Raw genomic sequence first — 26,831 nt, 5'->3', positions numbered from 1 at the left:
GATGTTAAGATTGAGAATGAAGTTATTGACATGTGTATGCTAGAAAATATATAATTGTTTAAGATCATGTGGTACATTTGTTGACGTGAAAGTGATGATGTGACATTATATTAATTAATGTAACATGTGACGACATCATCACAATGTTATCTTTTGTTGTTATGATACAAAATGATATTGTCATTAATACTTTGTTGTAACGATGATTGATATCAGAAATAGAAAATGAAAAAATAAATTATGCAGATTAAATATGAAAAATTGTGTGGAATATTTTTATATTTAAGCCGGTAAAAATATATATTTTAAGGATTTTTTAATATATTTTTCTATTAAAAATCAAAGTGAAAGCATGACACAAATGCATTGCAGGAGGAAAATAATAGTTTATAGTTTACTCCATTAAAAAAAAAAAAGAATGGAGTATCTGGATGCGTTAATGGACTTCACCTTTCTAACCTTTGTGCAAAAAAGAGACTGACATTACTTTCCACGTTCCACCTCGTGCGATCCCTTCACTGTTCTTCACTTCACTTCACCAAAACCCTAAACCCTCAAAATCCTCAACAATACAATCACAACTTCAATTCAACTCTTCCCTTCATTCACTCTCTGCTCTGTTCTGCAATGCAAAATCCGTGAATGAATGATCTGATCCGAGGGAAAATGGTGAACATGGCCTTGTTACTGAGTTTTCTGGTGACGGCGACGGTACTGGCGTCGTCGTCTCACGCTGCTTCTAGTGGTCCTCACATTGCCGACGTTAACATACTCTTGCCGCCGAAAATGACCTTCCCTGTCGATTATAGGCTCCAAGGAAGTGACGGTTGCTTCCAATGGTCCTCTTCCACTTTCTATCACCACACTTCACACTTACTTGCTCCAAATTTTTATTCCTAAACTTGAATTGTAGTGGAAGCAACGGGGTCTTGTCATTTCATTTCAGTTCTACATATGATATGATAATATTAGTAATAACTTTGTAAAAGGCACGGGGAAGTTTAGGTTGTGTTTGACTGTGTTTTTGGTGTTTTAGTTTTTGGAAATTATTTTATAAAACAACTTTTAAAGCTGTTTTTTAGAAGATAGAAGCAAGGAAAGGAAATGTGAAAGTGAAAGTACAATATTGAGGATAGAAATAGAAAATAAAAGATGGTTTTGTGATGGTTGGGTTTTCTGGTTTTAGAAACTAAGCAAGAGATATTAGTTTTGAAAAACAGTTTTTCGAACACTGCTCTCTCACCAGATTAGTTTGTATGTTTTTAAAAAATGAAACAAAGGGACCTTTAAATTGTTATTCTCAACAAGTGATAATTCCCCGACTTCCTCAAGTGATGTTTGTTGACTGGTTTTGGTTTTGATCCTTTGTAATTGAGTTGATTATGATGTTTTTCGTGACACATGCTCAGGTCATGGGATCATCATGATATTCTGTCTGTTGAGCCAGAGTATAATTCAAGCAGCAAGTGCTCGACTAGTGCAAGGATAAGATCCATTGCCCCTTATAGTGGTCGGAAGGAAACTGCTGTTTATGCTGCGGATTTGCAGACTGGAATTGTGATTCGCTGCAAAGTCTTCATTGACAACATATCAAGAATACAGATATTTCATAATTCTATTAAACTTGATTTAGAGGGGCTTGCCACACTACGTGTCCGTGCCTTTGACAGTGAAGGTATTTGTGAAATCTTAATGGTTTTGTGACTTACTTTTGTACTTATCTTGGGATTTTTGCATTTTTGATCATGAAAGTCTGACACCATTGCAGCTCTCATCAACATGGTTGATTTTACAATTTTGCTGTGTTCTATGCCTTACCTTTACAGAACTATTATCTTGAAAATAGGCTCTCTTTGCCATCTTTTGTCTTGCAAATGTAGAAATGAGCTTAAGTTAACAAAGAAGACATACTACTGCAGGATTGGCATTAGAAGCACTGTGAGGATTACATTGCTCTTTTATGCCATTTGAGCATAGGCATTCAACTATTCATCATTCATTTATTTATTTGTCTATTGATTATTGGATGTAATTATTTCCAGCTTAAAGTTTTCTGCTAAATTTTAGTCTCCTTTTTTCCTCAATTGAGTCTTGATCAGATTGGAAATATTTATCAAACTTCCCTTTTGTGCTGCAGAAAATGTATTTTCCTCATTAGTTGGCTTACAGTTTATGTGGAGCCTTATGCCTGAAGCCAACGGATTACCTTGTCACCTTGTTAATGTTCCGCTAAAGGATTCCCCCCTTAGTGATTGTGGAGGACTGTGTGGTAACTTAGATATACAAATAAAACTTGAAGACAATGTAAGGCTGCTACTGGCTGGTTTAAACAGGTTAAGTCATTGTGTTATTACTAATAAACCATATTTAATATTATATCTTTTTTTTCCTGGTCCTGTTTTGCAGGGTGTATTTTCAGATCTGTTTGTAGTAAAGGGAATTGAGATTGGTCATGAGATTGTGTCAGTGCATCTGCTCGAGCCACAGTTAAAGAATTTGGCTGATGAGATTGTTCTTACTGTTGCTGAAGCTATGTCACTTGATCCTCCATCACCAGTCTTTGTCCTTGTTGGTGCAGTCATTCCCTACACCCTTAAAGTCATCCGGGGAAATGTTCCTCAAGGTTTTTTTAAGTTGTTTACTGTTCATTCAAATCTTTGTGCAAGTTGTTTAAAATTGTAAATCTTATATATATATGATTATGCTGTCAAATTGCAGCATTAGCTGCTAGGATTAGGAATACAATTGGCCATTGATAGATGGGGACTCTTCATTTTTCTGTATTTTAGGAGTATTTTTGTCCTCCTTGTCTTTATCCTTTTAACAAATTCTTCTATTAATTTGCAGCCATTTTCCATGAAATTTAGCTCCAACATCTTTTGGAAAGCTAAATCTCTAAGGTTTAGGTTTTTGTTTGGACTGAATTTCACAACCTATTTAGTACCATTGAGTGGTTACAGTACAACACAGGTGTCTAGGCCTCATAAGGTCCATTTCTCTGACATGTGTGTTCTGGGCCCCAAGAGTTTTAAATCAGAGAGAATAATCTGTTCCTTCATTTGTAGGTAGCAGGTAGCTTGGAAGCTACAAAATATATTATTTGTGCTTCATGTAGAATTGTGGATCTTTCTGACCATTTTTAATCAATACTCTCGAAGTTGGAAGTTGTTTTATCTATTGGGTTTAGAGGTTTTGGCAGTTGAAAGGAAAGTATGCTGCTTTGATGTTTATTTTTGTGTGCGCGTGTGTTTGCGTATGGAGCGTATATATTTGTATGAGTCATAATTTCTGAATCAGCCGGAGATTTCTCCTTCTCATCTTTTGGGTAGCTTTATTGTCAGATTTAACTCATGGTTTTCCAAACCAAGTTTCTTTTCTGATTTACAGAGAGATAATTGTTTCTTTTAGCCGTTGTTTTTGTTTCTGTCTTGATTCTCTGTTTTAGGTCCTCATCCTCCTGTAGTATATTTATTTTCACTCTACAAAAGTTCTTTTTCTATCTAAAATAAAGTACTGTAATAGCATTTTTTATCTGATTATCTGGAATGCAAATGTAAGAGTGTATTTTATTTTCTGGGATCTTTATGTTGGTTTTGCTTTTTTATTCAATTTGGGAGGCCAATCAATTTTTTATTCAAATGTTTGCAAATGCCGAGAGAACAAAAGAATCAGGATGAATTTCCAGTCAACTACTGTTACACTACAAATTTCTTTTATGCTTTCGTTCTATTTATCAAATACTGTCACAATTTAGACTATTTAGAGGGCATTAGATATGTTCTAATTTGGAGTGCTTCTTTTTCTACCTGCATGTGAGTTCCCTTTTTAATATATTTTTGTTGTGTAAAAGGGAATAAGTGGCTAAGGAAATTTGCTCTTTTGGCTGTTGCTTGGTGTATTTGGATGGATCTATGAGCAACAGACCTTATAAAGAGTCTTACCAATATTTTTCTTCTTTGGCATTTGCAGTGGTCACCTTACCCTCAGCACATCACCAATGGTCTGTCTCAAATGCTTCGGTTGCTCAGGTTGACTCAAAAACAGGGCTAGCATATGCATGGAACTTGGGAATGGCAGCTGTTATTGTTGAAGATACTAGGATTGCTGGCCATGTACAAGTGTCTTCACTAAATGTGGTCCTACCAGCTTCTTTATGTTTGTATATATCACCTTTATCTAGTTCTGGTGATCCAGTGGAAGGAATCAAATCTATTGCTCTAACGACCCGTTGGTATGTTGTATCTGGCCATCAGTATCTTATCCAGATAAAGGTTTTTGCACATGATCATGATGCGCAAGAGATTTATATTACAGAGGTAGATTGCGTTATTCTACTTTCATTACCTAACATGAATGGTAAAACATGTTTATATTGTCTCGTCAATTTTTCTTCTATGATCTGCATCTATTCAATATATTTTATATGTTCAGATTTCAAGGACAATTTTTCTTAATGTTTTTGATAGCACTTATCTACATAATAATTTTACTATTTTTCCTCCTTTTGACAAAATGGTTTTGTGTTTTTCTTTCAATAGTTTCCAACATTCTTCTTTGCATTGCAGAATGACGATGTTAAGGTGTATGATAATGATTCTGGTCACTGGAAAACATTTTGGGTTTCAAATGATATTGCTGTAAAACATGGCTGGCGGAATTCTAAAATCTTGAAGGCTTATTCACCAGGACTTGAAAAATTGACAGCTTCTTTGAGCTATCCTGGTGGGGCTGATGACAAAAAGGAGGTGATCATTCTTTCGTTAGAAGCCTTAGAAGCATATTTTACCGTCATTCCTTTCTCAATTATTTGCGGCCTCTTTTAGTTGCACCATATGTTGTTCTGTGGTTATTACATATTTCTTCTTTTTTTGGGCTTGGAGAGAGGCTATTTGTTGCCTTGTACTCTTAGGAACGTTGTAGTATTTTTTTCAGGGCCAGGTTCTCATTTTTTTTTTATCAGCCAAAATATATATATGTATGCTAAATGAGTACCAGAGGTACTAAAAGTTACAGGATTGAGATTACAATTCTGCTGTATTTGAAATCAGCCAATTGGTTGATCCAGCCCAGAATGTGGACTCTTAAAAGACACTATTACATAAAATTACCCTGCACTCCTAATGTCAACTACAACGAAATCCGTGTGTAAGATTTGAAGACCACTGATTATAATGGATGGTGAAATCCTTCTTCTCATTTATTCATTAAAATCTTGCAGATTATCAAAGCTGTGCAAGAAGTCATGGTTTGTGATCGAGTAAAGTACACCTTGGGCAATGAAAGTGGAATCATCTTACTGCCCTGGTCTCCTGGTGTTTATCAGGAGGTGGAGTTAAAGGCTATAGGAGGTTGGAAGCTTTTTCCATCTTCTCCAATCTGAAGTAACTACCTTAACTTTTATATTTCTTTTTATACTTATTGACCCCACTTTGTGCTGTAGGTTGTGCAAAAACAGTGAGTGACTACAAATGGCTATCTTCGGACTTGTCTACTGTATCTGTGTCAGCTTTTGGTGTTGTCCAGGCAAAAAAACCTGGTAAAGCTACTATCAAAGTGTTATCTGTATATGATTCACTAAATTATGATGAGGTAATGTTATAAAGGTAAATTTATGCTTTTATTTATTCATTCCAAATATATAGTAAATTTGATCATGTTTGGTTCCTTAAGCCCAAATCTGTTCCTATGTTATATGCTGTGGTATTTGACTGTAAGAATGTTGTTTTGTCAGGAGTAGTAATGTGGTATGTGTTAAGCTTAAGCATATTGGCTGGGGATGTATATGCTGTTCTTAAATTTTATTTCACTTCTACCCCTGCTTTAATTTCTGATGATAGCGGGATGTTATTCTTCATAAAAAATATTCCAAGAGATGTTTTCTGTTGGATCCTCTTTGTGACATTTCTTTGTTTTCTATCTATGTATAATTCATAAAATTTATTTCAATTCACTTTTCAAGGCTATGCAATTTTTTTATTTTGTTATTTTATTTTTCTCATAGGTCCTTGTTGAAGTCTCCATTCCTTCTTCTATGGTTATGCTTCACAATTTTCCCGTAGAAACTGTTGTTGGATCGCATCTTCAAGCTGCCGTGACAATGAAAGCAGCAAATGGTGATGCCATATTTGAGGATACTGTAATGTTCTTTTCCAATTTTCTGCTTGCCATTTTTTGTTTATGTTGTTCTATCATGTGCAGGTGCCTTTTTCTATAGATGTGATGCCTTTAATTCTTTGATAAAGTGGAAAGCTGGAAGTGAGTCTTTTGTAATTGTCAATGCAACTCAGGAGTTGTTATACTTGGAAACAGTGCCAAATACTCAATTCCAGTCATCAGTTGATGGCTCTCCTTGTTCGTGGACATATGTATATGCTTCTAATCCTGGTCAAGCTGTGATCCACGCCATATTTTCTAAAGAAGATCACCACTACAGTCTTGGTCCTGGTGTATTAAAAGCATCTTCACGTATTGTGGCATATCTACCCCTTATTGTGCGTCAGGCAGGTGATGGAAACCAATTTGGTGGTTACTGGCTTGATTTGGTTCAAGCCGAAAGTAACAAGCAGTCTCATAGCTTAGAGGAGTTATATCTTGTACCTGGTACAAGTTTAGACATAGTACTTGTTGGTGGACCTGAATGGTGGGACAATGGTGTTGATTTCATTGAAACTGTAGAAGTTTTGGATGAAGGGAATGCTCTGGCTGAAGATGGAGTTCTAGTGCATCGGGTCTCTAGTAATTTGTATGGAGTTTTATGTCAAAAACTGGGATCCTTTGTAAGTTTCAGTATTTATTTCTAGGTAGAAAATAGCCTCGCATATTTATGAACACATAGAAGTTGGCCTATGTTAACCTATTCTTGTTTCAAATGACTCAGAAACTTCTTTTCAGACGTGGAAATTTGGTCGGGGATGACCATCCTCTGCCATCAGTAGCTGAAGTTTGGCTGTCAGTAACATGCAACATTCCTTCTTCTATTGTACTTATAGCTGATGAACCAGGTATGCATTTTTTCAGAATTAAAGTCATTGACTATAAGAGAGTAGTATTTTACTACCTAAGTGTATCTCTTGTAATCAGAAGTTAGTTAACTGTTTCTCACAGTTAACTAACTCAGGTTAGGTTAGTTTTCTGTTAGACAGTTGTAAGTACAACTGTCAATAGCTTTATCATTCTGTTATGCAACTGCCTAACGGCTTTATCATTTTGTTATGCAACTGCCTATATGTACTGCTTCATTCCCCAATCTATGGTTGGGGTTGAATCCTCATCAATACAGAAATGCTTTCCTCTCTCTCTTCTCCCTAAATCTCTTTATTGACAATATAATTCTTGAGATTTCTATCCCTTAAGTGAGTTGTGCTTTTCAGTGAATGAACGAAGAATTATTAAAGCAGCAGCTCAAGCTGAACGTAGTTCAGGTAGACTTCGTGATACCCCTGTTATTGTGGCAAATGGGCGCTCTATTCGTGTATCTGCAGTTGGTATCAGTGATTCGGGAGAGGCTTATGCAAATTCATCTTCTCTCAGTTTGAGGTGGGAACTTGGCAGTTGCGAGGGACTGGCATATTGGGATTATGCTTTTGATATAGTGAAGTCTAACAGTTGGGAGAGATTTCTGGTCTTGCAAAATGAATCAGGATTGGTACTGAAAGATTCTTATTAATTTTGTCATTTTATTTACTGTCTGGCCTTACTGCTGCATTTGATAACACCTGGTAATTTAGCAACTGGAGTTGTTTGTGAAAACTTGCTGTCCCCAAAACTAGCTTATTTTGGTTTGACTTTGAACATTATTTTTGTTTATATATGGCCTACTTGCTCTTTGTAGTTTGTACTATTAATGTTAAAGTATTAATAGTTTAATTTTTCTTAGATTCTTTAGAATGTGAGTCTAGGCCTAACTCAACCCCAACAGCTAGCTCAAGGGGTGGTGAGGGTTGCCCCTCACTTGTATACTCTATCAGATTTAGAGAACTGAGAGAACAAAGAGAATAAGAGAAAACATTGAGGATAGAAAAAGGAAAAACTGATATTATTGATTCTGAAAAAGTTAGTTTTTAATGCAGTGACAAAGGAGGTATTTATAAACCTCTAGACCTTGAAGCTAATCACAAACTAACTAACAACTAACTAACATAATTCTGTTAGTGAAAGAAAAGTAGTTAGCTGTCTAACTGTCCTGCAATAACTGTCTGTAACAGTTATTTTTATACATTCATTCTAATACCCCCCACAAATTCAAGGGGAAGGCTTTCCTACAGAAAAATGCTTCACATTGAGTTTGCCCCTTAGTGCTTCAAATCTTGTTGAGGAAAGTGGCTTGGTTAAGACATCTGCCCATTGATCTAAGGCAGGAAGATGCACAATTGAGAGTTGTTTGGCCAAAACTTGTTCTCTTACAAAAAAGACATCAATTTCCATATGCTTTGTTCTACTATGGAACACTGGATTGTGAGCTATGGACACTGCACTTTGATTATCACAGTAAATCATAGGAGTTTGAAAAGAAACATGTAATTCTGTTAGAAGGGTTCGAATCCAGGTTAATTCAATAGATGTTTGGACCAAGCTTTGATATTCAGCTTCAGTGCTGGACCTTGCCGTGACTTTCTGCTTCCTGGACCACCAGGATATCAAGTTTCGGCCAGGAAAGATAGCTGCTCTTGATGTGGAACGTCTGTCATCAATATTTGATGCCCAACAGCATCACAGAAAGCATAGAGTGCCATAGGTTTTGAAACAGAAGCAGGTTGAAGGGATAAACCATGAAATATGGTACCTTGAGATATCTTAATATCCTTTTGACCACAGCCCAATGAGAATCCAATGGATTAGTCATATACTGACAAACCTTATTAACAACATAACTAATCTCAGGTCTAGTTTTGGAACCATTTGCACGGCCATCTACATATATGTATTTTAGTACCTGGTGCAGTGGTAAAGTTGTGCCTTGGTGACTTGTTGGTCATGGGTTCGAATCCGGAAACAGCCTCTTTGCATATGCAAGGGTAAGGCTGCGTACAACATCCCTCCCCCATACCTTCGCATAGCGAAGAGCCTCTGGGCAATGGGGTACGAAGTTTTTTTTTTAGTACCGCTGGTACTCTTTATCTATATATAAATACTTATCTTTGCTGATAAAAAAAAATAAAAAAAAATCTCAGGTCTAGTAAGGGTGGCTTACTGCAGGGCACCCACTACTGACTTATAGAGAGTTGGATCATGAAATAGATCAATTTCATGTTTGGACAATTTGCAGTTTGTAACCATAGGAGTGGAGATAGAGTGTGCCTCAACCATTTGAGTTTTATGAAGTAGATCTCTGACATACTTGCTTTGAGACATCAAAATAGACCTGTTAGGGAGATACTTAATCTCCAGCCCCAAGAAATAGTCTAAGTGACCTAGCTGTTTGAGAGAAAAGGCTGTATTCAATCTCGAAGTTAACTGTTGAATGAGAGAGTTTGAACTTCCTGTGATGATGATATCATCTACATAAACTGGAATGTAGACAGTGTGCTGTTGATGTGTATAAATGAACAAAGAGGGATCACACTTGCTTCCTACAAACCCAATCTGTACTAGTGTTGACCTTAACCTGTCAAACCACTGCCTTGGAGCTTGCTTTAACCCATAGAAAGCCTTGTTAAGTTTACAAACCAGGGATTTTCCTTCAACTTTAAAACTTGCAGGTTGAGTCATATAGACAGTCTCCTTTAGTAATCCATTTAGAAATGCATTGTTGACATCAAGCTGAAATAAGTCCCAGCCTTGTGAGAGAGCAAGAGTTAGAACTACTCTAATTGTAACTGGTTTTACCACAAGAGAAAATATTTCATGAAAGTCAAAGCCATGAACTTGATGAAATCCCTTAGCAACTAGTCTAGCTTTGTACCTATTGATTGAACCATCAACATTTTCTTTTATTCTAAATACCAACTTGCATCCAATAGCTTGTCTACCAGCTGGTAATGGAAATAAATCCCAAGTTCTGTTTCTCATTAGAGCATTATACTCCTCCTGCATAGCTGCAAACCATTCTGAACTTTCCAGGGCCTGCTTTACACTTTTAGGTTCAGAATGAGTAAGAAATAATGAAGGATGCAGCCTAGGATTGTGTATTCCAGATTTAGACCTAGTTTGCATAGGATGAGCGTTAATGGAAATTAGAGTTGATGCAGACACAGATTCACTATGAGACATAGTATTTGATGATTGAGGATGAGGGGAGGTGGATTCAGATGAGGTTTGATTTAAGGCAGTAGCAGAGAAACCGGGAGGAAAAGAGGGAACTGAAATGGAATTGGAGGAAGGTATTTGGGAAAGTGAAGGTGTAGAGGCTGAAACAGGAGGAGATAGGTCAGGATTGAGGCTGAAACAGGAAGTAATATTCTTGTGTTGAACTGGAGGAAGAGGAAAACAGATCTAAATATGGAAACTTCAACTCATTAAAGAAAACATCCTTAGAAATATAAATTCTACCAGTTGAAGACAAACATTTGTAGCTTTTATGTGAAGAGGAGTACCCCAAGAAAACACACTCTTGAGACCTGAAATCGAGGCTGTGAGTATGATAGGGTTTCAGCAGAGGAAAGTATGCCCAGCCAAATGTTTTAAGAAAGTGAAAATTAGGCTCTTTGTTAAAAAGAGTGACAAATGGAATAGTGAAGTTGAGTGATGTAGTGGGTAACCTATTAATCAAATAGGCTGCAATGACAAAAGCATAATCCCAAAACTGTAGAGTTAGAGTTGCATGATGAAGTAATGTGAGTCCTAGATCAACTATATGCCTATGCTTCCTTTCAACTACACCATTTTGATGATGAGTGTGTGGGCAGATTAACCTATGCAAAATGCCATAGGAAGCTAATAAAGCAGAGAAGGGTTTATATTCACCACCCCAATTAGATTGAACACTTTCTATTTTAGTGTTAAGTTGAAGTTCAACTGATAACTTGAAAGTTTGGAATTCATGTATAAAAACTAGGAATCTTTGGTGGGAGACTTTGAGTTGGGTCAATAGAGTGGGTCCTTTCCCCATTAAACCTAGATATCATTTTATGCAATTTTTTAATTGGAGTGGGAAAACCTCAGTAGACAAGAGATGGAAAGTGTTATAGGTAGCTCTATCTATGACTATTTGGAAGCATAGAAATTCTATGGTATTCAAAAACCAGACTTTTAGCCCCGAAAAAGTCATGGATGAAGCTTTATTCCACACTTGGTCTTGGTTAAATTGTATGGAGCAAGATTTCCATACTCATTTTAATCAGTGGTCTGTTAGATTGAAGGAAGAAATGTCGTAGGGTTGTTTGATTGATGGGTATCCAGCTACTGTGCTTTTATCTATAGTAGTTGGGTTTGGCAGGATTTGCCTTTGTATCTATTTGCTATTTTCAGTACATCTAGTACTGACCTATTATTAATATAATTAATTTTTGCTGTGCAAAAAAAAACTTGAAAGTTTGGAAAACAAACACAGTTTCAGCTTTGGTTTTAATAGAAAATATCCAAGTATATCGTGAAAAGGTATCAATAAATGATACATAATATTTGAAACCAGAGTAGGAGGTTAAGTGAGAAGGCCCCTCTAAATTTGTGAAGACAAGTTCTAAAGGAGAATAAACTAAAGTGGAAGCATGGGAAGACAACCAATGAGATTTTTCCACACAACAAGAGGCCCAAAAATCTGAAATCACTTTATTAGATGATGAAATGTTACACTGATCAAGAACAAGTTTTAGTACATGACTATTAGGGTGTCCTAACCTAGCATGCCAAAGGTTAACAGTGCTAGGAGATGAAAAACCAAAACTAGATGTAACAATAGACTCTTTATTAGTAGTAGATGTTGTTGATAACAGGTGAGGTCTGTGATCCTGGAGTTTGATGTTATGAAAAGAATAGAGACCATCAGCACCAACAACACCTTGAAGGAACACTTTATTGGTCCCCAGTGATTTGACAAGGCATAAGTGAGGGTGAAATTCAAAGAAAACAACATTATCTTTAGCAAACTGACTGACACTTAGTAATTTTTTTGAAATGGAAGGAACATGTAATAGCTTATTAAGTTTGAAAGTAATATGAGAGTCATTAGGAGACAAAAATGATGAAGAACCAGTGTTGGAAATACTCAAACCTTCACCATTTCCTATAAAAATTTGGTCAGGTCCATCAAAATGTGACAACTATTTTATATGCTGTGATTCACCAGTTTCATGAAAACTAGATCCAGAATCTGGAATCCATGTTGAGCTAGCTTGACCATTACCCTGAGGTGTCAAATTGGTAAGCATCACACTAGGCAGGCTAGAGGATTGAGTAACTAGTTTAGAGTTAGGATTAACCCAAGTATTTGAGGTCCTACCTGAGGCAATCGAATAGGGAATTGGTTGGAGTGTAGTTGGATCAACAAAGGTGAGTGACTCATGAGGTTGAAAATTCATATCAGAACAAAAGTGACACACATTAGCAGTGTGACTGATGCAATCCTATCCCGCAAGGACATTGGATAGAAGACTCCTAGTAGATTGGGCTAGAGATGCAAGAGAAGGTCCTAGGGTTCTCATGAGCCTTAGGGTAGATTTCGGGCCCACGGGTTAAGTATGAGCCCACTTATTTTTGTACATATTAGGATTTCATTATTTTTTGTCCTTGTATTTAGGACTCCATAATGTAGGTAGGGTACCCTAAAAATATAGGATTTTTCAGCTCTTGTATTTTAGGGCACCTAGACTAATTTTTGTATTGGGGGTAGTTTTGTAATTTCACATGCATTAAGTGATTATTTGATGTGTGTGTTGGGAAATAAATTTAATTGAATCAGGAGAAGCTCAATCCAATTAAATTTTAGAGGGGGAGGTGAGCATTTGCTTGCTACACCCCATTGTCACATCATATAGTCACACTTTGTGCATGCCCTTCATGCTTTACATGCTTCATAATCTTGGATTTGATCTTGGATTAATGGGTTGAACCATATCTGAAATTCACTAATTATAATTAGTGAAATTTGGCTCCACAAATTCAATTTCAAATTCAAGTAAAATTTTAATAGAAATTTAAATTTTCCTCCAATTTTGTGTGACACTTAATAAATAGAGGCTATGTGTGTGCATTTTTCCAACTTTGATCATTTGAGAATTAAACTTCAAAGTTCAGACCTTTTTTGAAGCACAAAATTTCGTGCTCCTTCTCTTCCTCTCCCTCCACTCATCTTCTTCCTTCAAGCTTTTATCCATGACTTCCTATGGTGGTGAGCTTTTTCTAGACTCATCTTCTACTTGAAGTGGCACCTCCATTCATCTTTCTCCTTCTCCATTCCGCTACAATCAGACCTCAAGAAACAAAGGAATCCATTGATGAAGAAGATCCAAGGCCTACAAGCTCCACATGGAGCTACATCAATGACCATACTTGAGGCAGATTTGACACTGGAAGTTAGCAAATCTGCTTCCACCACGGCCTCTTCCAGAACCACCGTGACCACCACCTCGATCAAACGAAGTATTATGACCACCGTTACTTCTACCATAACCTCCTCTAGAGTCACCAAAATCATTACCTTTATATGAGCTTCCATACGAATAACTTTGAGTGTAATTCAGGGATGGAGATGCAAGCATCTGAGTGTCTCGATTGTACCGAACAAGGTGTGTTTCGTGGCCATAAAGTAGAGCCTCAATCTCTGCAATTGATGGAGTACGTTTCTTGCTTTCAATCATAGAAAGTATTGGCGCATAATCCGAAGGTAGACCTTCAAGAATAGCATCGACATGCTCCTCATGCCGTACCGGAACTCCAACGCCAGCAAGCTCGTCGACGTAGCCTTTGATTTTGTGAAGGTACTCATCCATTGTTTTCCCTTCGAGTGAGACAGCATGCATCGCGGTTGGTAATTGCCGTGCCCTAGACTTGGTGTGAAGGCTGAAATGCTTGTGAATCTTCTCCAATACCTGATAGGAGTGATTTGAGCCTAGCACACGAGAAAGGACAGACTTCGAGAGTGTCGACTGAAGCCAAACAAGCAACGTTTGGTCCTGCACTTTCCAAACTTCGTATTCAGGATTAACGCGACCCATGGTTCAATCATCTTTTGTGAGAAATTAAGGCGGAATGACTGGATTAACCACAAACTTCTGCAGCTTATGCGATTTAATGACTAGTTCGACGTGTTGTCGCCAGTGTAGATAGTTGGAATCATCCAATTTCTCAGCTATTGTTGTCGGAAATGAATGCGAACTGAAACCTTTAGATGCGGAAGCCATGGATGTGAAGGTGTAGCTTGATAAACTGAAGAGAAGAGTTTTTACGAAGAAACAAGCTCTGATACCATATCAAATTTAGAGATCTGAGAGAATAGAGAGAATAAGAGAAAACATTGAGAACAGAAAAAGGGAAAATTGATATTATTGATTCTGAAAAAGTTAGTTTTTAATGCAGTTACAAAAGAGGTATTTATAAACCTCTAGACCTTGAAGCTAATTACAAACTAACTAACAACTAACTAACAGAATTCTGTTAGTGAAAGAAAAGTAGTTAGCAGTCTAACTGTCCTGCAATAACTGTTTGTAACAGTTATTTTTATACATTCATTCTAATATACTTTAACTTAGCTTTATTTTTAGTCAATGTGGGACTTGGATTTTTCCCAATACACTCCCTCACGCCCAACACTTCTTGGGCTTGGTGTGTGGATAACATGGTGGGTGACCCTTTGAATTAATCTTGGATATGCTCTAATACCATCTTAGATTCTTTAGAATGTGAGTCTAGGCCTAACTTAACCCCAAAAGCTAGCTCAAGGGATGAGGGTTGCCCCTCACTTGTATACTCTAACTTGGTTTTATCTTTAACCGATGTGGGACTTGAATTTTTCCCAATAATTTTGATAGCTTGTGACCTATAAATCAGTACTTTAGATTTTGATTTCCTTTTTTGAGTATATACAGCCTTTTGGTAGTATTTTTGTTACCTTAATAGTGATTATTTATGTCTCATTGGTTTTAAGAGTTTTTTCCCCTGTAGATTGCTCTGAGAAGAATTTCTTCTATATATTATATTTTCTAATGCTTTCATGTTTTTATGTGGTAAATTACACTGTCCTCCTTGATAGATACTTAAATTACACTTTCCTCTCCTTTATTTATTTATTTTTAAATTACACTCCATTCTTAGAAGATTAATGTGTTACACATTAGTCCATTTTAAAATTAGAAACAAATTTTTTCTCTGACTCTCAGTATCATTGGTAGTTAGTTTTGAATTCTTACTATAAACTTTTAGACTTTAGAAGCTGAAATGAAGGATTCTGTGAAGTTTCAAAACTGATAGTAGGGAAAATTCAAAACTTCATTTCATTTTCTTGAGTCCTAAAATCAATAATAAACTATTCAAATTTGGATACCATTGGCATTGAAAGTTGCAGAGATAGGAAATTTGAAAGGCTTGCCACTGCTAAGAAGTTCATTTTCATTAAAATCAATTAAAGTGCTACACATTTAATCTCTTGGGGAGGTGAGTGTATTTTTTAAAATTAGAGGGAAAAGACTGTAATTTAAGTGTCTCTCAATGGAGAACAGTGTAATTTACTTTTTTCTTGAAGCTTCATCGATATTTTTGAAATTCTATTATGTATTATATATAAGCTTTTGGAATTGAACACATTTATCTTTTTAATGTATTGCTAGTTTTGTCTAATAACTCTTCTCTATCCATGATCAAACTTGTAAATAAATAACCGTGTATGTTTGTATCTCTTTGTGATGGCTGCCAACTTCTGGCCCTTCCTGATAACCAGTCCTTTATTTGTGTAGTAATGTAGTTCTTTGATATTGTGTCAGCTGTGTTAATAAATAGATTTAGAGGTTGATCTACCATCTGTCTTCTACTATTAAATCTCAGCACAAGGTGGTGATAGGCACATGTGCTTTGGCCACTCTTAACATGGAATTAGCTAGTGTAACATATTAGAGGTACTAGAATGTCATTCTTTGACTCTCACCTAAGATCCTAAGGACTATGCTGGCGATTTTGTACTACAATTACCTTAACAGTTTGTTATACACTGGTATATCTTGACTGGTATACGTGAATCTGATAATCTATGCTTAAAATATCATTTTGGTCGAGGAATTCCAATCTGCCCAGTTCCACCTACTTTATGGATGATTAAGATTCCTAACAAAGTTGTGACATCCAATTTTTGATTTTGATTATAATATATGAATGCAAAATCTGCTGATAAATTATGGTTTAATAGTAAACTTATTGCCGCTATTTTGCATGTTATGGGGCTGTTGTCTATTTATTTTATTCTTAAAGTCATGCTTATAAATAGTTTCATAAATAGTGTGGTACATTGAATAAGTTTTAATGGCTTCTTTTTAATGTATATCATGTTATGTAACATTCATGCACGATTTCAGGAAATGGTGAAATTTAATATACTTATCTTGTTCTAATGTATGGATAACTAAAATGACCTTAAATGCTGTGTCTCTTAGTGCACTGTTCGTGCTACTGTTACTGACTTTGCTGATAGCTTGGGAGATGATACATTTCATCGATTTACTAAAACTGAAAATGTTCTGACAGATGCAATTCGGTTACAGGTAATATTTTTTGTAAATTATTTTTCTTCAATATGAAACTGTTTTTTGTACTTTCCACATGATTAAAATGTATTAGTTTTTAAGTTCCATGGTCAAGTATTGCATCTTCTCCCTGCAGTTCTGTTCTTTATGATGGGATTTTGTAGCATCTATATTATTGTTGTCACTCTGTCTTAATAAGTTGTCTTTTCTTTATATTGGTGCTTCAATGCAGCTTGTTTCTACCCTAAGAGTTGATCCAGAGTTCAACTTGATATATTTCAATCCTAATGCAAAGGTAACACCATTATCTAAAGAGATTTTCTATCTGTTAACCATACCTCGGGTCCAGAATTATTGATTCATTGTATGCACATCAAATTTCCAGTGGTTGTACCCTTGGTTTGCTTGTTACTTTTTATGAGAAGATGGATAGGTTTTCATATATTTTACCTAGATCATGGAAGTATTTTCTCTATTTATTCATTGATGTTTTACTGAAGGCTTCATAGTGTGCAATCCTGTTGGAGCAACATTTTATCAGATTATGTTCTGGTTGGCTGCAAGTTAATTATAGTATCATAAATGAAAATGGAACTTTTGGAATTTTAGCATAGGCCTTTGCACTACATATTATCAGTCCTATACAAAAATATAAATGATTGCATATTTTGATAGAATTATTTTACCTTTCTAAGAATGAGTTTGGGCCTAACTCAACCCCGAAGCTAACTTACGAGGTGAGGGTTGCCCCCCACTTATATGCACTATTTTGGCCGTTAATATGTGTTGATAAACTGATATTATTGATATCAGAAGAAGAATTACAATTGGCCAAATGAATCTCCAAGTACAAAACTTGAATGTGAAGTTCTGTGACTGTATAACTCCTTTACTGTTTTGTAATCTCAGAGTATTAACTATAGTAGTCAAACTCTAGTTTGGTGTAACTGCCTTAGTCAGACAATTGTACCAAACTACTGAGTCTCTGTAGTATATATAGGGTTCTGTAAACAGAGACTCTGTGTGCTTTTGTATTCTCTCATTTCACAATATACAGATTTTATTTCTCTCTTTGCCTTCTGTTTCTCTCTACAAGTTTGTAGGATTGGACATTTGCAGGTGGCCCGATAATGGACGGACTGATTGGCTCAACAACCACTAGGATATACTTTGATACCATTTTAGAATTTAGGTTTGAGCCTAACTCAATCCTAAAAGGTAGCTTATGAGGCGAGAGTTGTCCCTCACTTATATACCTTATTTTGGCTGTCAATGTGGGATCTCCAACATCTTTCAAGGATGTGTATTAGTCAGTTAGATCTGCTAGTTTACTTCTACTGTTCAACGTTCATCTTAATGTTCACTTCTATGTTCTACCTCTCAACGCAAGGCTGTCATACATTATAGTCTAACTTGCTTTTGTTGCCCATCTTTGTGATACAAACATGTCTTACATAATGCTTTTTGTTCATGAGATTAACTGTTAATGCATTTTAGTTAGAATCCAAGGCCATTTTAGTATCTTATATGACTGCAGGTAAATTTGTCAATTATTGGTGGGAGCTGTTTCTTGGAAGCTGTTACAAATGATTCTCAAGTTGTTGAAGTTATTCAACCACCATCGGGATTAGAATGCCTACAATTGATTTTGTCCCCTAAAGGATTAGGGACAGCTAATCTGACTATATATGACATTGGGCTAACCCCTCCACAAAGAGCTTCTGCGCTCGTAAGCTCTGTCTTCCCTCAATTCAGAATTGCTTGAAATTTAAGGAAAATACTTGGTTTTAATCTCCCTACCTCAGTTTTATGTTTAGAGGATTTTGAAAATATATATTGTTATAGTTCCTTGTCTGTTTGAATGATTAATGTGCAACAAGGCACTTCCCTTCCTGCATGCTTGAGACTCTTGTTTTTGACTGGCAAGCCATAAACTTGTGTCTTTTGTCATTCAAAAATATCAAAACCAAATCTCTTAATTGGTTTGGTGTACACATTTTGTACTTAATAGAAATATGAAATATCATTTCCCTTTTGTACTTACTATTTTGCATAGGAAAAAGTTATAATTACATATTGGTTCATAGTGTGTGATTTTGTAGTGCTGACATTTAATGCTAGATGCTTATAATATTTAAATATTCCAGGTTCAAGTTGCAGATATAGAGTGGATCAAGATCATATCAGGAGCAGAGATTAGCCTGATGGTACGTCTTTTCCATAATGTTTTTGTTGTTTGGTCTTAAATGTCTTATACACGAGATTTTCTTGGATAGACATGTACCCCACACAAAATGGTTTCACTAAAAAAGATTAGAAAAGACCAAAACAAAGCTGAATAACACCTTTAAAGCCTGTTCAAAGTTTAAACCTGATTTCTATCAAAATTTTATAATAAAATATATATTTGAATTTAATCCACCATTTCCCATATTGATCATTATTCATGTTTGAAAATGAAGAAATAACAAGTCTGACATTGGTTGGACAAGAAGAAATGTTTTTTTTTTTTTTATCAGTAAAGATAATATTTTATAAATATAGAAGGGAGTACCAGAGTTACTAGAATACAGCAATATGAGTACCATACAAATGGTTCCATAATCAAACATACATAGTCTGAGAGAGAACCATTCTATGGATATAGATGAAATTTACATTTAGTAGCCACAATGTTCCATCCTCTACTGGTACAGAAAACCCTGTCAAATGCTACTGGACCATTGGTTAAAGTGGATAGTGAAGTCTTTCTCAAAGCTCTTAAGCCAAGTTCAAAGAAGGAATGTTGCATCTTCAAATAGTTTATTAGCATTGCAAGTTGCATTAGAGAACATTATGCTGTTCCTGAGCTTCCAAATGGACCATGTTAAGGCCAGCCACCAGCATTGCCACCTCTTAATCCTAACACCATCAGCCTGAACATCTATATGTTGGAGGAAATGCTGTTTTGGGGTGAGGGGGACAACACCTTTTAAATTCAGCCATGACATAGTTTCCCATCAAATAGGTTGGATTTTGCTGCAGTGAAGGAATAAATGGGCTGCATCCTCCTCTTTGTTTCTGCAGAAAGGGCATAACATTTCTGTGAACTGCACTTGTCTCCGCTGCAGATTCTGTCTTGTGGGTAGTCTATCTCTAATTAGCTTCCATGCAAAGACTGCTATTCTGCTTGGAACCTTTATACTCCATAATTTGTCGAAGCAATCCTCCTGGCTTCCAGCTGCTGATCCCTCTGTTAGCATGTTATAGGCATTGTGTGCTGAATATTGGCCTTTTGGGTCTCCAATTCACTCCCACCCATCAGATCCTTATTGCTGAATGACCTTATGTTGAATCTCATTTAGAAAATTGACAGCCTAGTCAATTTCATTGTCAAACAGCGGCCTTCTCCAGGTAAAATTCCACTCCCATCCATTATCCTTGTGGCTTCCCATCTGTTGGATGACCTGATGCTGCTGTAAGGAAATCAAATAAAGTCTAGGAAATTTTTTTGCCATTGACTCCTCCCCACATATCCATCTATCCTCCTAGAATTTGATTTTATCTCCGCTGCCTACCTTCCACTTCAGGCCATTTTGAATAAGCTGCCCCTATTGTGTATGAACGAGGGCCCTTTTTAAATCTCTCCACCATACTGATTCAGGTCCTACTCTATCTGCTTCAAACAAACCCCGCCATCCTTCATATTTGGATTCCACTACTCTAGCCCATAGTTCTCCTTTGTGTTGCATGAGATTCCACCTCCATTTTCCGAGCAATGCAAGGTTAAAGTTGTTGATGTCCTTAATGCCCAAACCACCATTTTTTTTGGTAGACACACTGTCTCCCACCTGACCCATGCAATCTTGTTTTGGTCGGGTCCGCCTCCCCATAGAAATCTACGCTGCAATCTCACCAACTTATCCGCCACTGATTTAGGTACCCTGAAAAGAAAAAAGAAGTAAATAGGGATCAATGTTAGCACTAACTGTATTAGTGTCACTCTCTCCTCCAAGGATATGTGTCTCTGTTTTCACTTTGCTAACTTTCTCTCACATTTGAGGATGATAGGATCTCACATCTGCCCTCGCCTCGGGTTTGCCCCTATTGGTATTCCTAGGTAAACTAAAGGAAGAGCCAACAATCTGCAGTTCAGATATTTGGCTCCCTGTTGCTTCCATTGTTGTGATTGACCAAAAACTCCAAAACAGCTCTTTGCAACGTTGATTTTTAGGCCTGAGGCAAGTTCAAACGTCCTTAGGATAGTTTTGATTGCTGTAACATTCTCCATGATTGTCTCCCGAAAAAAGATTGTGTCGTCGGCGTACTGTAGGATGCTAATATTCACATTATTGATGCCTACTTGGAAACCCTTATACAGGTTTTCTTCCTTAGCTCTCCTTATCAACCCATTCAGACCTTCAGCCACCACATTAAACAGGAAGGGAGCTAATGGGTCCCCTTGCCTAAGACTCTTTTGGGGGAGGAACTCAGCCGAGAGACTCCCATTCACTAAAACTGAGACGGATGCTGATTTCAAACACTCCTCAATCCATTTGACCCATTTAGAGCTGAAACCTGTTCTTTCCAGCATGTATAATAAAAATTCCAAGAAACCGAATCATATGCCTTCTTGTAATCTACTTTGAATACAAGGCACGATTTGTTGTTCCTTTTGGCCTTTTCAATCACCTCATTCGCAATGAGAACACTATGTAATAGATGTCTTCCCTCAATGAACTCAGATTGGGTCTCATCTATGATAAAGGGTATATAAGCTTGTAGTGCATAAAGTTCACATTGCCTAATGCATTTTGGACAAAGTAGCAACACAAGCCCAATCCCACAAGAACAGCTAGACTCTCCTACAATTCAAGATTTGATGGGTCCATACATAATTCCAGTCCTTAGCACTGTTTCACATTGAATCAACTTCATCAAACATAATAAATTCCATTACTTCCTTGAATGAAGTCAAGTGAGAACACAATCTTTCTTGCAATCTACCTGGGTCGGGTTCCACTTTTCAAGTGAGTGGAACGGAGAGGCCCCTCCTTCTATTTCTTCTTCCATCATCTGCTGAGCTCTGTCGTCCGTGAGGTCTAGTAGCAGGACCATATCGTCTCCCATGTAATTTGGCAATATGTTAGCTCCGATGTCCCAAAGTAAATTGTCTTCAACTTTGTCGAACATGGCCAGATTTTAGTCTTCCCACCCACGCATCATTGAACCATTTGTTCCCTGTTGTCGGTATGTCAAGATACACCGAAGACCATGATCCTTCACGGCTATGGTTTTGGCTACCTAGTATTCCCCTTGGAACTGAGCGTCTATTGTTCCTAGCCACGACCTCCGCATACGACCCTTGATTCATTCTCGGGAGTGAGTGTCTTCGAGAGGGTGCCTCCATTTCCTTTTGCTCATTCCCTTCTACTCGTTTAGCTTCTGGTATTGTCTGTTCAGCCCTGACTCTCCCATATTTTGGGATGTTGACATACATCTTCAGCCCACCAAAGATGATATTGTCTAATTTCTTTTCTAGACTGTGCTTATCCTCCACCCCTTTAAATCTAGCAAAACCATATCTTCTACCCATCTTGTTTCGTTGTCTGGATATGAAAACCTCCTGTACATCACCAAACTTTTTGAAATGGTGCCATAGTTCTTGCTCCGTCGCATCCTTAGGGAATTGGGTGAAGTAGAACGATGTTGTCTTTCTGGCCTCTCCAATTAGCTCGATCGTAGATTTGTCATTGTCCATTTCTGTTCCCAACCTTGTTCCGATGGGGATCCACTCTCAATCTCTGTGTGTTGCACGCTTTCTTCTCTCTTCTAGTCCTAACTCTCTCTCACCCACTCTCTCTCTCTCTCTCTCTCTACACATTCTCTCTCTAATTATGAATGCTTTCATATATAGGAAAGCGTGATTGATTCCTATGTATGGAAACCTTGTTTGTTGCATTCTACATAAATTTCCTTTCAGTGGTGAGAAGGAAGGAATACTTTCTCAAGAGTTTCCAGATGAAAAATTCTAGATGGTATTTAGATAAGTCATGGCCAAACTTCATCTAAATCTTTTTTTGGGGGGTGGGAGGTTGGAGAGCAAAAGGATAATTGAATTCATAAATTAGATTAGGTCCATGCATGAAATTATAAATCTTAAATTCTCGAGATTTTATGTTTTATTCTGTAACATCACATACTTGATTTTTTTCTTATTCCAACTGGAACTTCACCAGAACACATAGTTACTCTAAAGAAATGATGATTTCAATAGTAGTCCCTTGCCACTTGCCTGAGAGGAGTTTATGAATTGGAATGACCAATTCAATGTTGTTAATCTCCTTACATCTATATTTTGTACTTAAAAATATTGATAAGAAGGAACAAGAAAGATGGTCCAACCCAATACTACACAATAATCTAATAAGCACACATATCATTAACTAGTCTCTAATAAAGAGGAAAAAATATATACTTAAAAATATAGATCAGAAAGAACTAGAAAGATAGTCCAACCCAATAATACAGAATGATCTAATAAGCACATATATCATTAACTAGTCTCTAATAAAGAGGAAAATGGTGTGCTCACTGGTGGTAGAAAACCATTTGAGGTTGAGCACAAGCTCGAACTGAATAAGTCACCCTTTAAATGCCAAAGTGTTTTTGCTAGTTGCTCCAACATTCTATAATGATCTGGCATGCTGCCTTTTGCTCTTTTCTTTGTCATTTTTAAATTTCTAAGTTGATATCTGTCCAACCTAGAATTTTTCCTTCATGATATGCTATTCTGATCTTTGCAGGAAGGAAGTTTGCAAACTATTGACTTATTGGCTGGTACTAATGGTGGAAATAATTTTCATGCTTCTCAGGTTTGAATTGTTTTCCCTATTTAATTTTAGGAACCACACTCCAGTTTCTTGTGTTTGCTCTGGTGTAATATGATCTTGTGTGACATAGTTGTAACTGTACTGCCTTGAATATGTTCAATGAGACTGTTATCTTTTACATTTTCTTGGTCATTTTGGATATTCACCCATAGGAAGTAGGAACATGATATATGAGGTTTTACTATTTTAAGTGGCAATTTGTTGATTTGGAAACTGTTGTGCAGTTTGTTTACATGAATCTTCATGTACATGTTGAAGATAGTATAATTGAGCTGGTGGATACTGAAGACTTCTCAAGTCTTGTTGGTGGACATGTTAATGCACCAAGTTTTAAAATAAAGGGGAGACATCTTGGAATTACAACCCTTTATGTAAGTCTATCGTTGACCTGTTATCTTGATCTTCATCTCAGTCAAATTTCTATAGACTTTTGAAAACTCGAGAAGCTTAGTTACAATTTATTGAAACCAGGTCAGTGCTATACAACATTTGGGACATGTAATACAAAGTCAAGCCATTAAGGTAGAAGTTTATGCAGCCCCAAGAATACACCCTCACGATATTTTCCTACTACCTGGTGCATCATATGTGGTAAGTTCTAAAGTACAAGTGCTGTTTCTTTGTTACAAGTTTGACTTGAGAATGCGAACTTTGAAAGAAATTCATACTAAATTCTTCTGTTTGATTTTTGTTTTACTTTTCAGTTGGAAATGACAGTTGATTTTTTCTTTTTGAAAAATAATTGCTCACAATTTGTTTGATATATCTAGATTCATCTGTTTATTTCTAGGTTCAGGATTCATGTGTATACTAAGTTAATTGCATCTTTGTATTTCCAAGCAGTCACCTAAAGTTTATTATTTGTCAAGGTTTGCTTAATTGGATAGAATCTAAAATCATTTAAGGAGCCTATAATACCTTGTTCATGAGCAAGTCCAGAAAAGCCAAGTAAAATAATTTAGTTTTTGTTCACGAGTCTCTTTTCCATACCTTTCTATTTTCTACATCTTTTAGCATTTTCTTTTGTGATTGTTTTTCTTGGCTGGTGTGAAGTTTACACCATTGTTTTCTCCTATTTTCTTGGTTTTATGATGACACCATGCTATTATATTTATTTGTGTAGCTTACCATGGAAGGAGGCCCAACTCTGGGTGTTCATGTTGAGTATGAAATTGACAATGATAAAATTGCGAGTATTGATAGATATTCTGGACGGCTCTTAGCAAGTTCTATTGGTAACACTGTAAGATGTGAAATCCTGCTCAGATTTAATATTCCCTTATTTAGTTATTTTGTTCAGCTATTTTTATTTCTAATTTGTTATCAAATATGGACATTCATGCATATGCAATGTTATTAGCACTAGCCACGTGCTTTAATACATCTACGCAAGATAGATTGTGTACTTGGCTGAATACAATTGTGTTTTTGTTGTTATATAAGTGGCCATGTTACTAGGACTGACAACTTGCTAATATAACATAACTTATGCCGCCTTCAATATCATAAAAATTAAGCAGGTAAAGGTCAGTTTTCAACAGCACAATCTTAAGCTTATGCTTTGTTAACATTTTATAGACTTTCACATGAAGGGGTGCCAGTTACGGGGCTCTTTGGCAAATAAAAATTGTTTTGTTTCCTTTTTCTTTTATGTTGTACTATTGTGTGGACTGTTGCGAGAAAGCTTTTCTTTTCTTTCCCTATTGGATATCTTGGGGGATTGGGCTGCTTTACACATTTGTTAATGCTTATAGTTTCTTTTTTGTTTACTTGTTTTTTTCTCTTACTTTGAGAAGGATTTATCATCCATCAAATCCTTTGTAAATAATTCTCTTCATCTTAGTGGTATTCTCATTTATCGAAAATGCGTTTTATAGTTTGTTGAAAGCTTTGAGTTTTTCTTGCAAGCTTGGAACAATTATATAGATGTTAAGACCAAGAAGGGAACTTTTGTTGTTATGAGCTATATTTTATAATTGTGTAGTGCATTTGCTTGGAGGTCGCAGCTTGATGACAGAACTTTATGAAAATTTCTTTGCCACCCAATTCCTATGGGATAGACTTGTTTTAATGGTATTTTAGTGGAGCTCAGCCAATGGTGTGTTTTTGAATGGGTGTCAATGCAATTTGGCAGGTCAAATCAAGTTGTTGTGATAGGCATACTACATAAATTTCTTGATCTCACTACCCATTCGTAAGCATGTCATGTTTTCTCTACCAGGGCATTACTCTTCTATTACAGGATTGACCTTGACTGTTCCTGTTTAACTCTTCATTAAACAGTACAAATTCAATATGCCCATGCCACACTTAACCTGTTTAGTTTACTAAAGGTTGATCCTGACTACCTGTTTAATCAATTTATTTTCAAAGAATCAGTATTTCTCATAGTAAGGTCAGTAATTCATAAGACAAAATATGAGTCACTCATAAATATTAACATTAAGAGTCAACTGACTCAGAAGCATAGTCATGAAGTCTGAGAGTTGACTGCATTATAGTGGTTTTTACACTCTAGCTGTCTTGCGGCACAAATGGAAAGCAAATGCACAAAAGGAAGCAACATTGAAGAAAAGTAACCAATTGCATTGAAGCTTAGGGTTTTTCTGATTTATTGTCTGAAATAACCAATCTGGGTTTCTTCATAGGGAGGGTTGGTCCCTCACTTATATTCTCTATCTTGGCCTTATCTCTAGTCGATGTTGGACTTGAATTTTTTTCAATACATCCCCTCACACCCACACACTTTTGGGCCTGGTAAATGGATAATAGGGTGGGTGCCCATTTAATGGAACTAGGATAGGCTCTGATACCATCTTAGAAGGTAGTTTGGGGCCTAACTCAACCCCAAAAGCTAGCTCATGGGGTGAGGTTGCTCCCCACTTATATATTTTATCTTGGTTTTATCTCTAGCCAATGTGGGACTTGGATTTTTCTCAATATATATTATAAATCTTCCCATGTACTCTTGCCTTTTCCTTCTTTTAATCATTTTTGATGGAACACATGCTTTAATTATTTCAATTGTTTGCTTCAAATAAAACATTTATATTTATTTCTTTAAGAGTTTGTGGGTTATGCTTTTTACATTTAAGCATATCTGGTGGGTAAGATATTTGTCTAATCCGAGAATATATTACTATTGTCAGACAATTATTGCTAGTGTCTTTGCAAATGGTAATACTGTGATTTGTGAAGCACGGAGTTTTTTAAGGGTGGGAGTTCCATCTACTGTCACATTGCATGTACAGAGTGAACAACTTGGGATTGGCCGCAAATTGCCAATTTATCCGTTATTTCCTGAGGTGACAGTTAAAATCAAGATAAAGTCTCCATTCATTTATTTATTATTGTA

At 36.4% G+C, this 26,831-nt stretch overlaps 1 protein-coding gene across 1 annotated transcript in view; it reads left to right on the top strand.

Moving 5' to 3' along the window:
* Positions 1-419: 419 nt before the first annotated feature.
* LOC100778001 (nuclear pore complex protein GP210) overlaps positions 420-26,831 on the top strand; it is a 34,114-nt gene continuing 7,702 nt past the window's right edge. The window contains exons 1-21 of the mRNA XM_026128612.2: positions 420-839; positions 1,410-1,675; positions 2,138-2,304; positions 2,407-2,623; positions 3,970-4,316; positions 4,566-4,745; positions 5,219-5,348; positions 5,441-5,589; positions 6,002-6,113; positions 6,199-6,776; positions 6,878-7,001; positions 7,371-7,645; positions 16,515-16,622; positions 16,837-16,899; positions 18,142-18,333; positions 18,752-18,811; positions 23,390-23,458; positions 23,701-23,847; positions 23,948-24,067; positions 24,600-24,719; positions 26,626-26,781. Of these exons, the coding sequence (XP_025984397.1) occupies positions 643-839; positions 1,410-1,675; positions 2,138-2,304; positions 2,407-2,623; positions 3,970-4,316; positions 4,566-4,745; positions 5,219-5,348; positions 5,441-5,589; positions 6,002-6,113; positions 6,199-6,776; positions 6,878-7,001; positions 7,371-7,645; positions 16,515-16,622; positions 16,837-16,899; positions 18,142-18,333; positions 18,752-18,811; positions 23,390-23,458; positions 23,701-23,847; positions 23,948-24,067; positions 24,600-24,719; positions 26,626-26,781 (3,777 nt within the window). The 5' untranslated portion in view covers positions 420-642. The remainder of the gene's footprint in view (positions 840-1,409; positions 1,676-2,137; positions 2,305-2,406; positions 2,624-3,969; positions 4,317-4,565; positions 4,746-5,218; positions 5,349-5,440; positions 5,590-6,001; positions 6,114-6,198; positions 6,777-6,877; positions 7,002-7,370; positions 7,646-16,514; positions 16,623-16,836; positions 16,900-18,141; positions 18,334-18,751; positions 18,812-23,389; positions 23,459-23,700; positions 23,848-23,947; positions 24,068-24,599; positions 24,720-26,625; positions 26,782-26,831) is intronic.

This window comes from Glycine max, chromosome 5 (assembly GCF_000004515.6).
Source record: "Glycine max cultivar Williams 82 chromosome 5, Glycine_max_v4.0, whole genome shotgun sequence".
NCBI lineage: Eukaryota > Viridiplantae > Streptophyta > Magnoliopsida > Fabales > Fabaceae > Glycine > Glycine max.
Note: the sequence above shows the minus strand (reverse complement) of the source record. Positions and strands in the feature narration are given on the sequence as shown.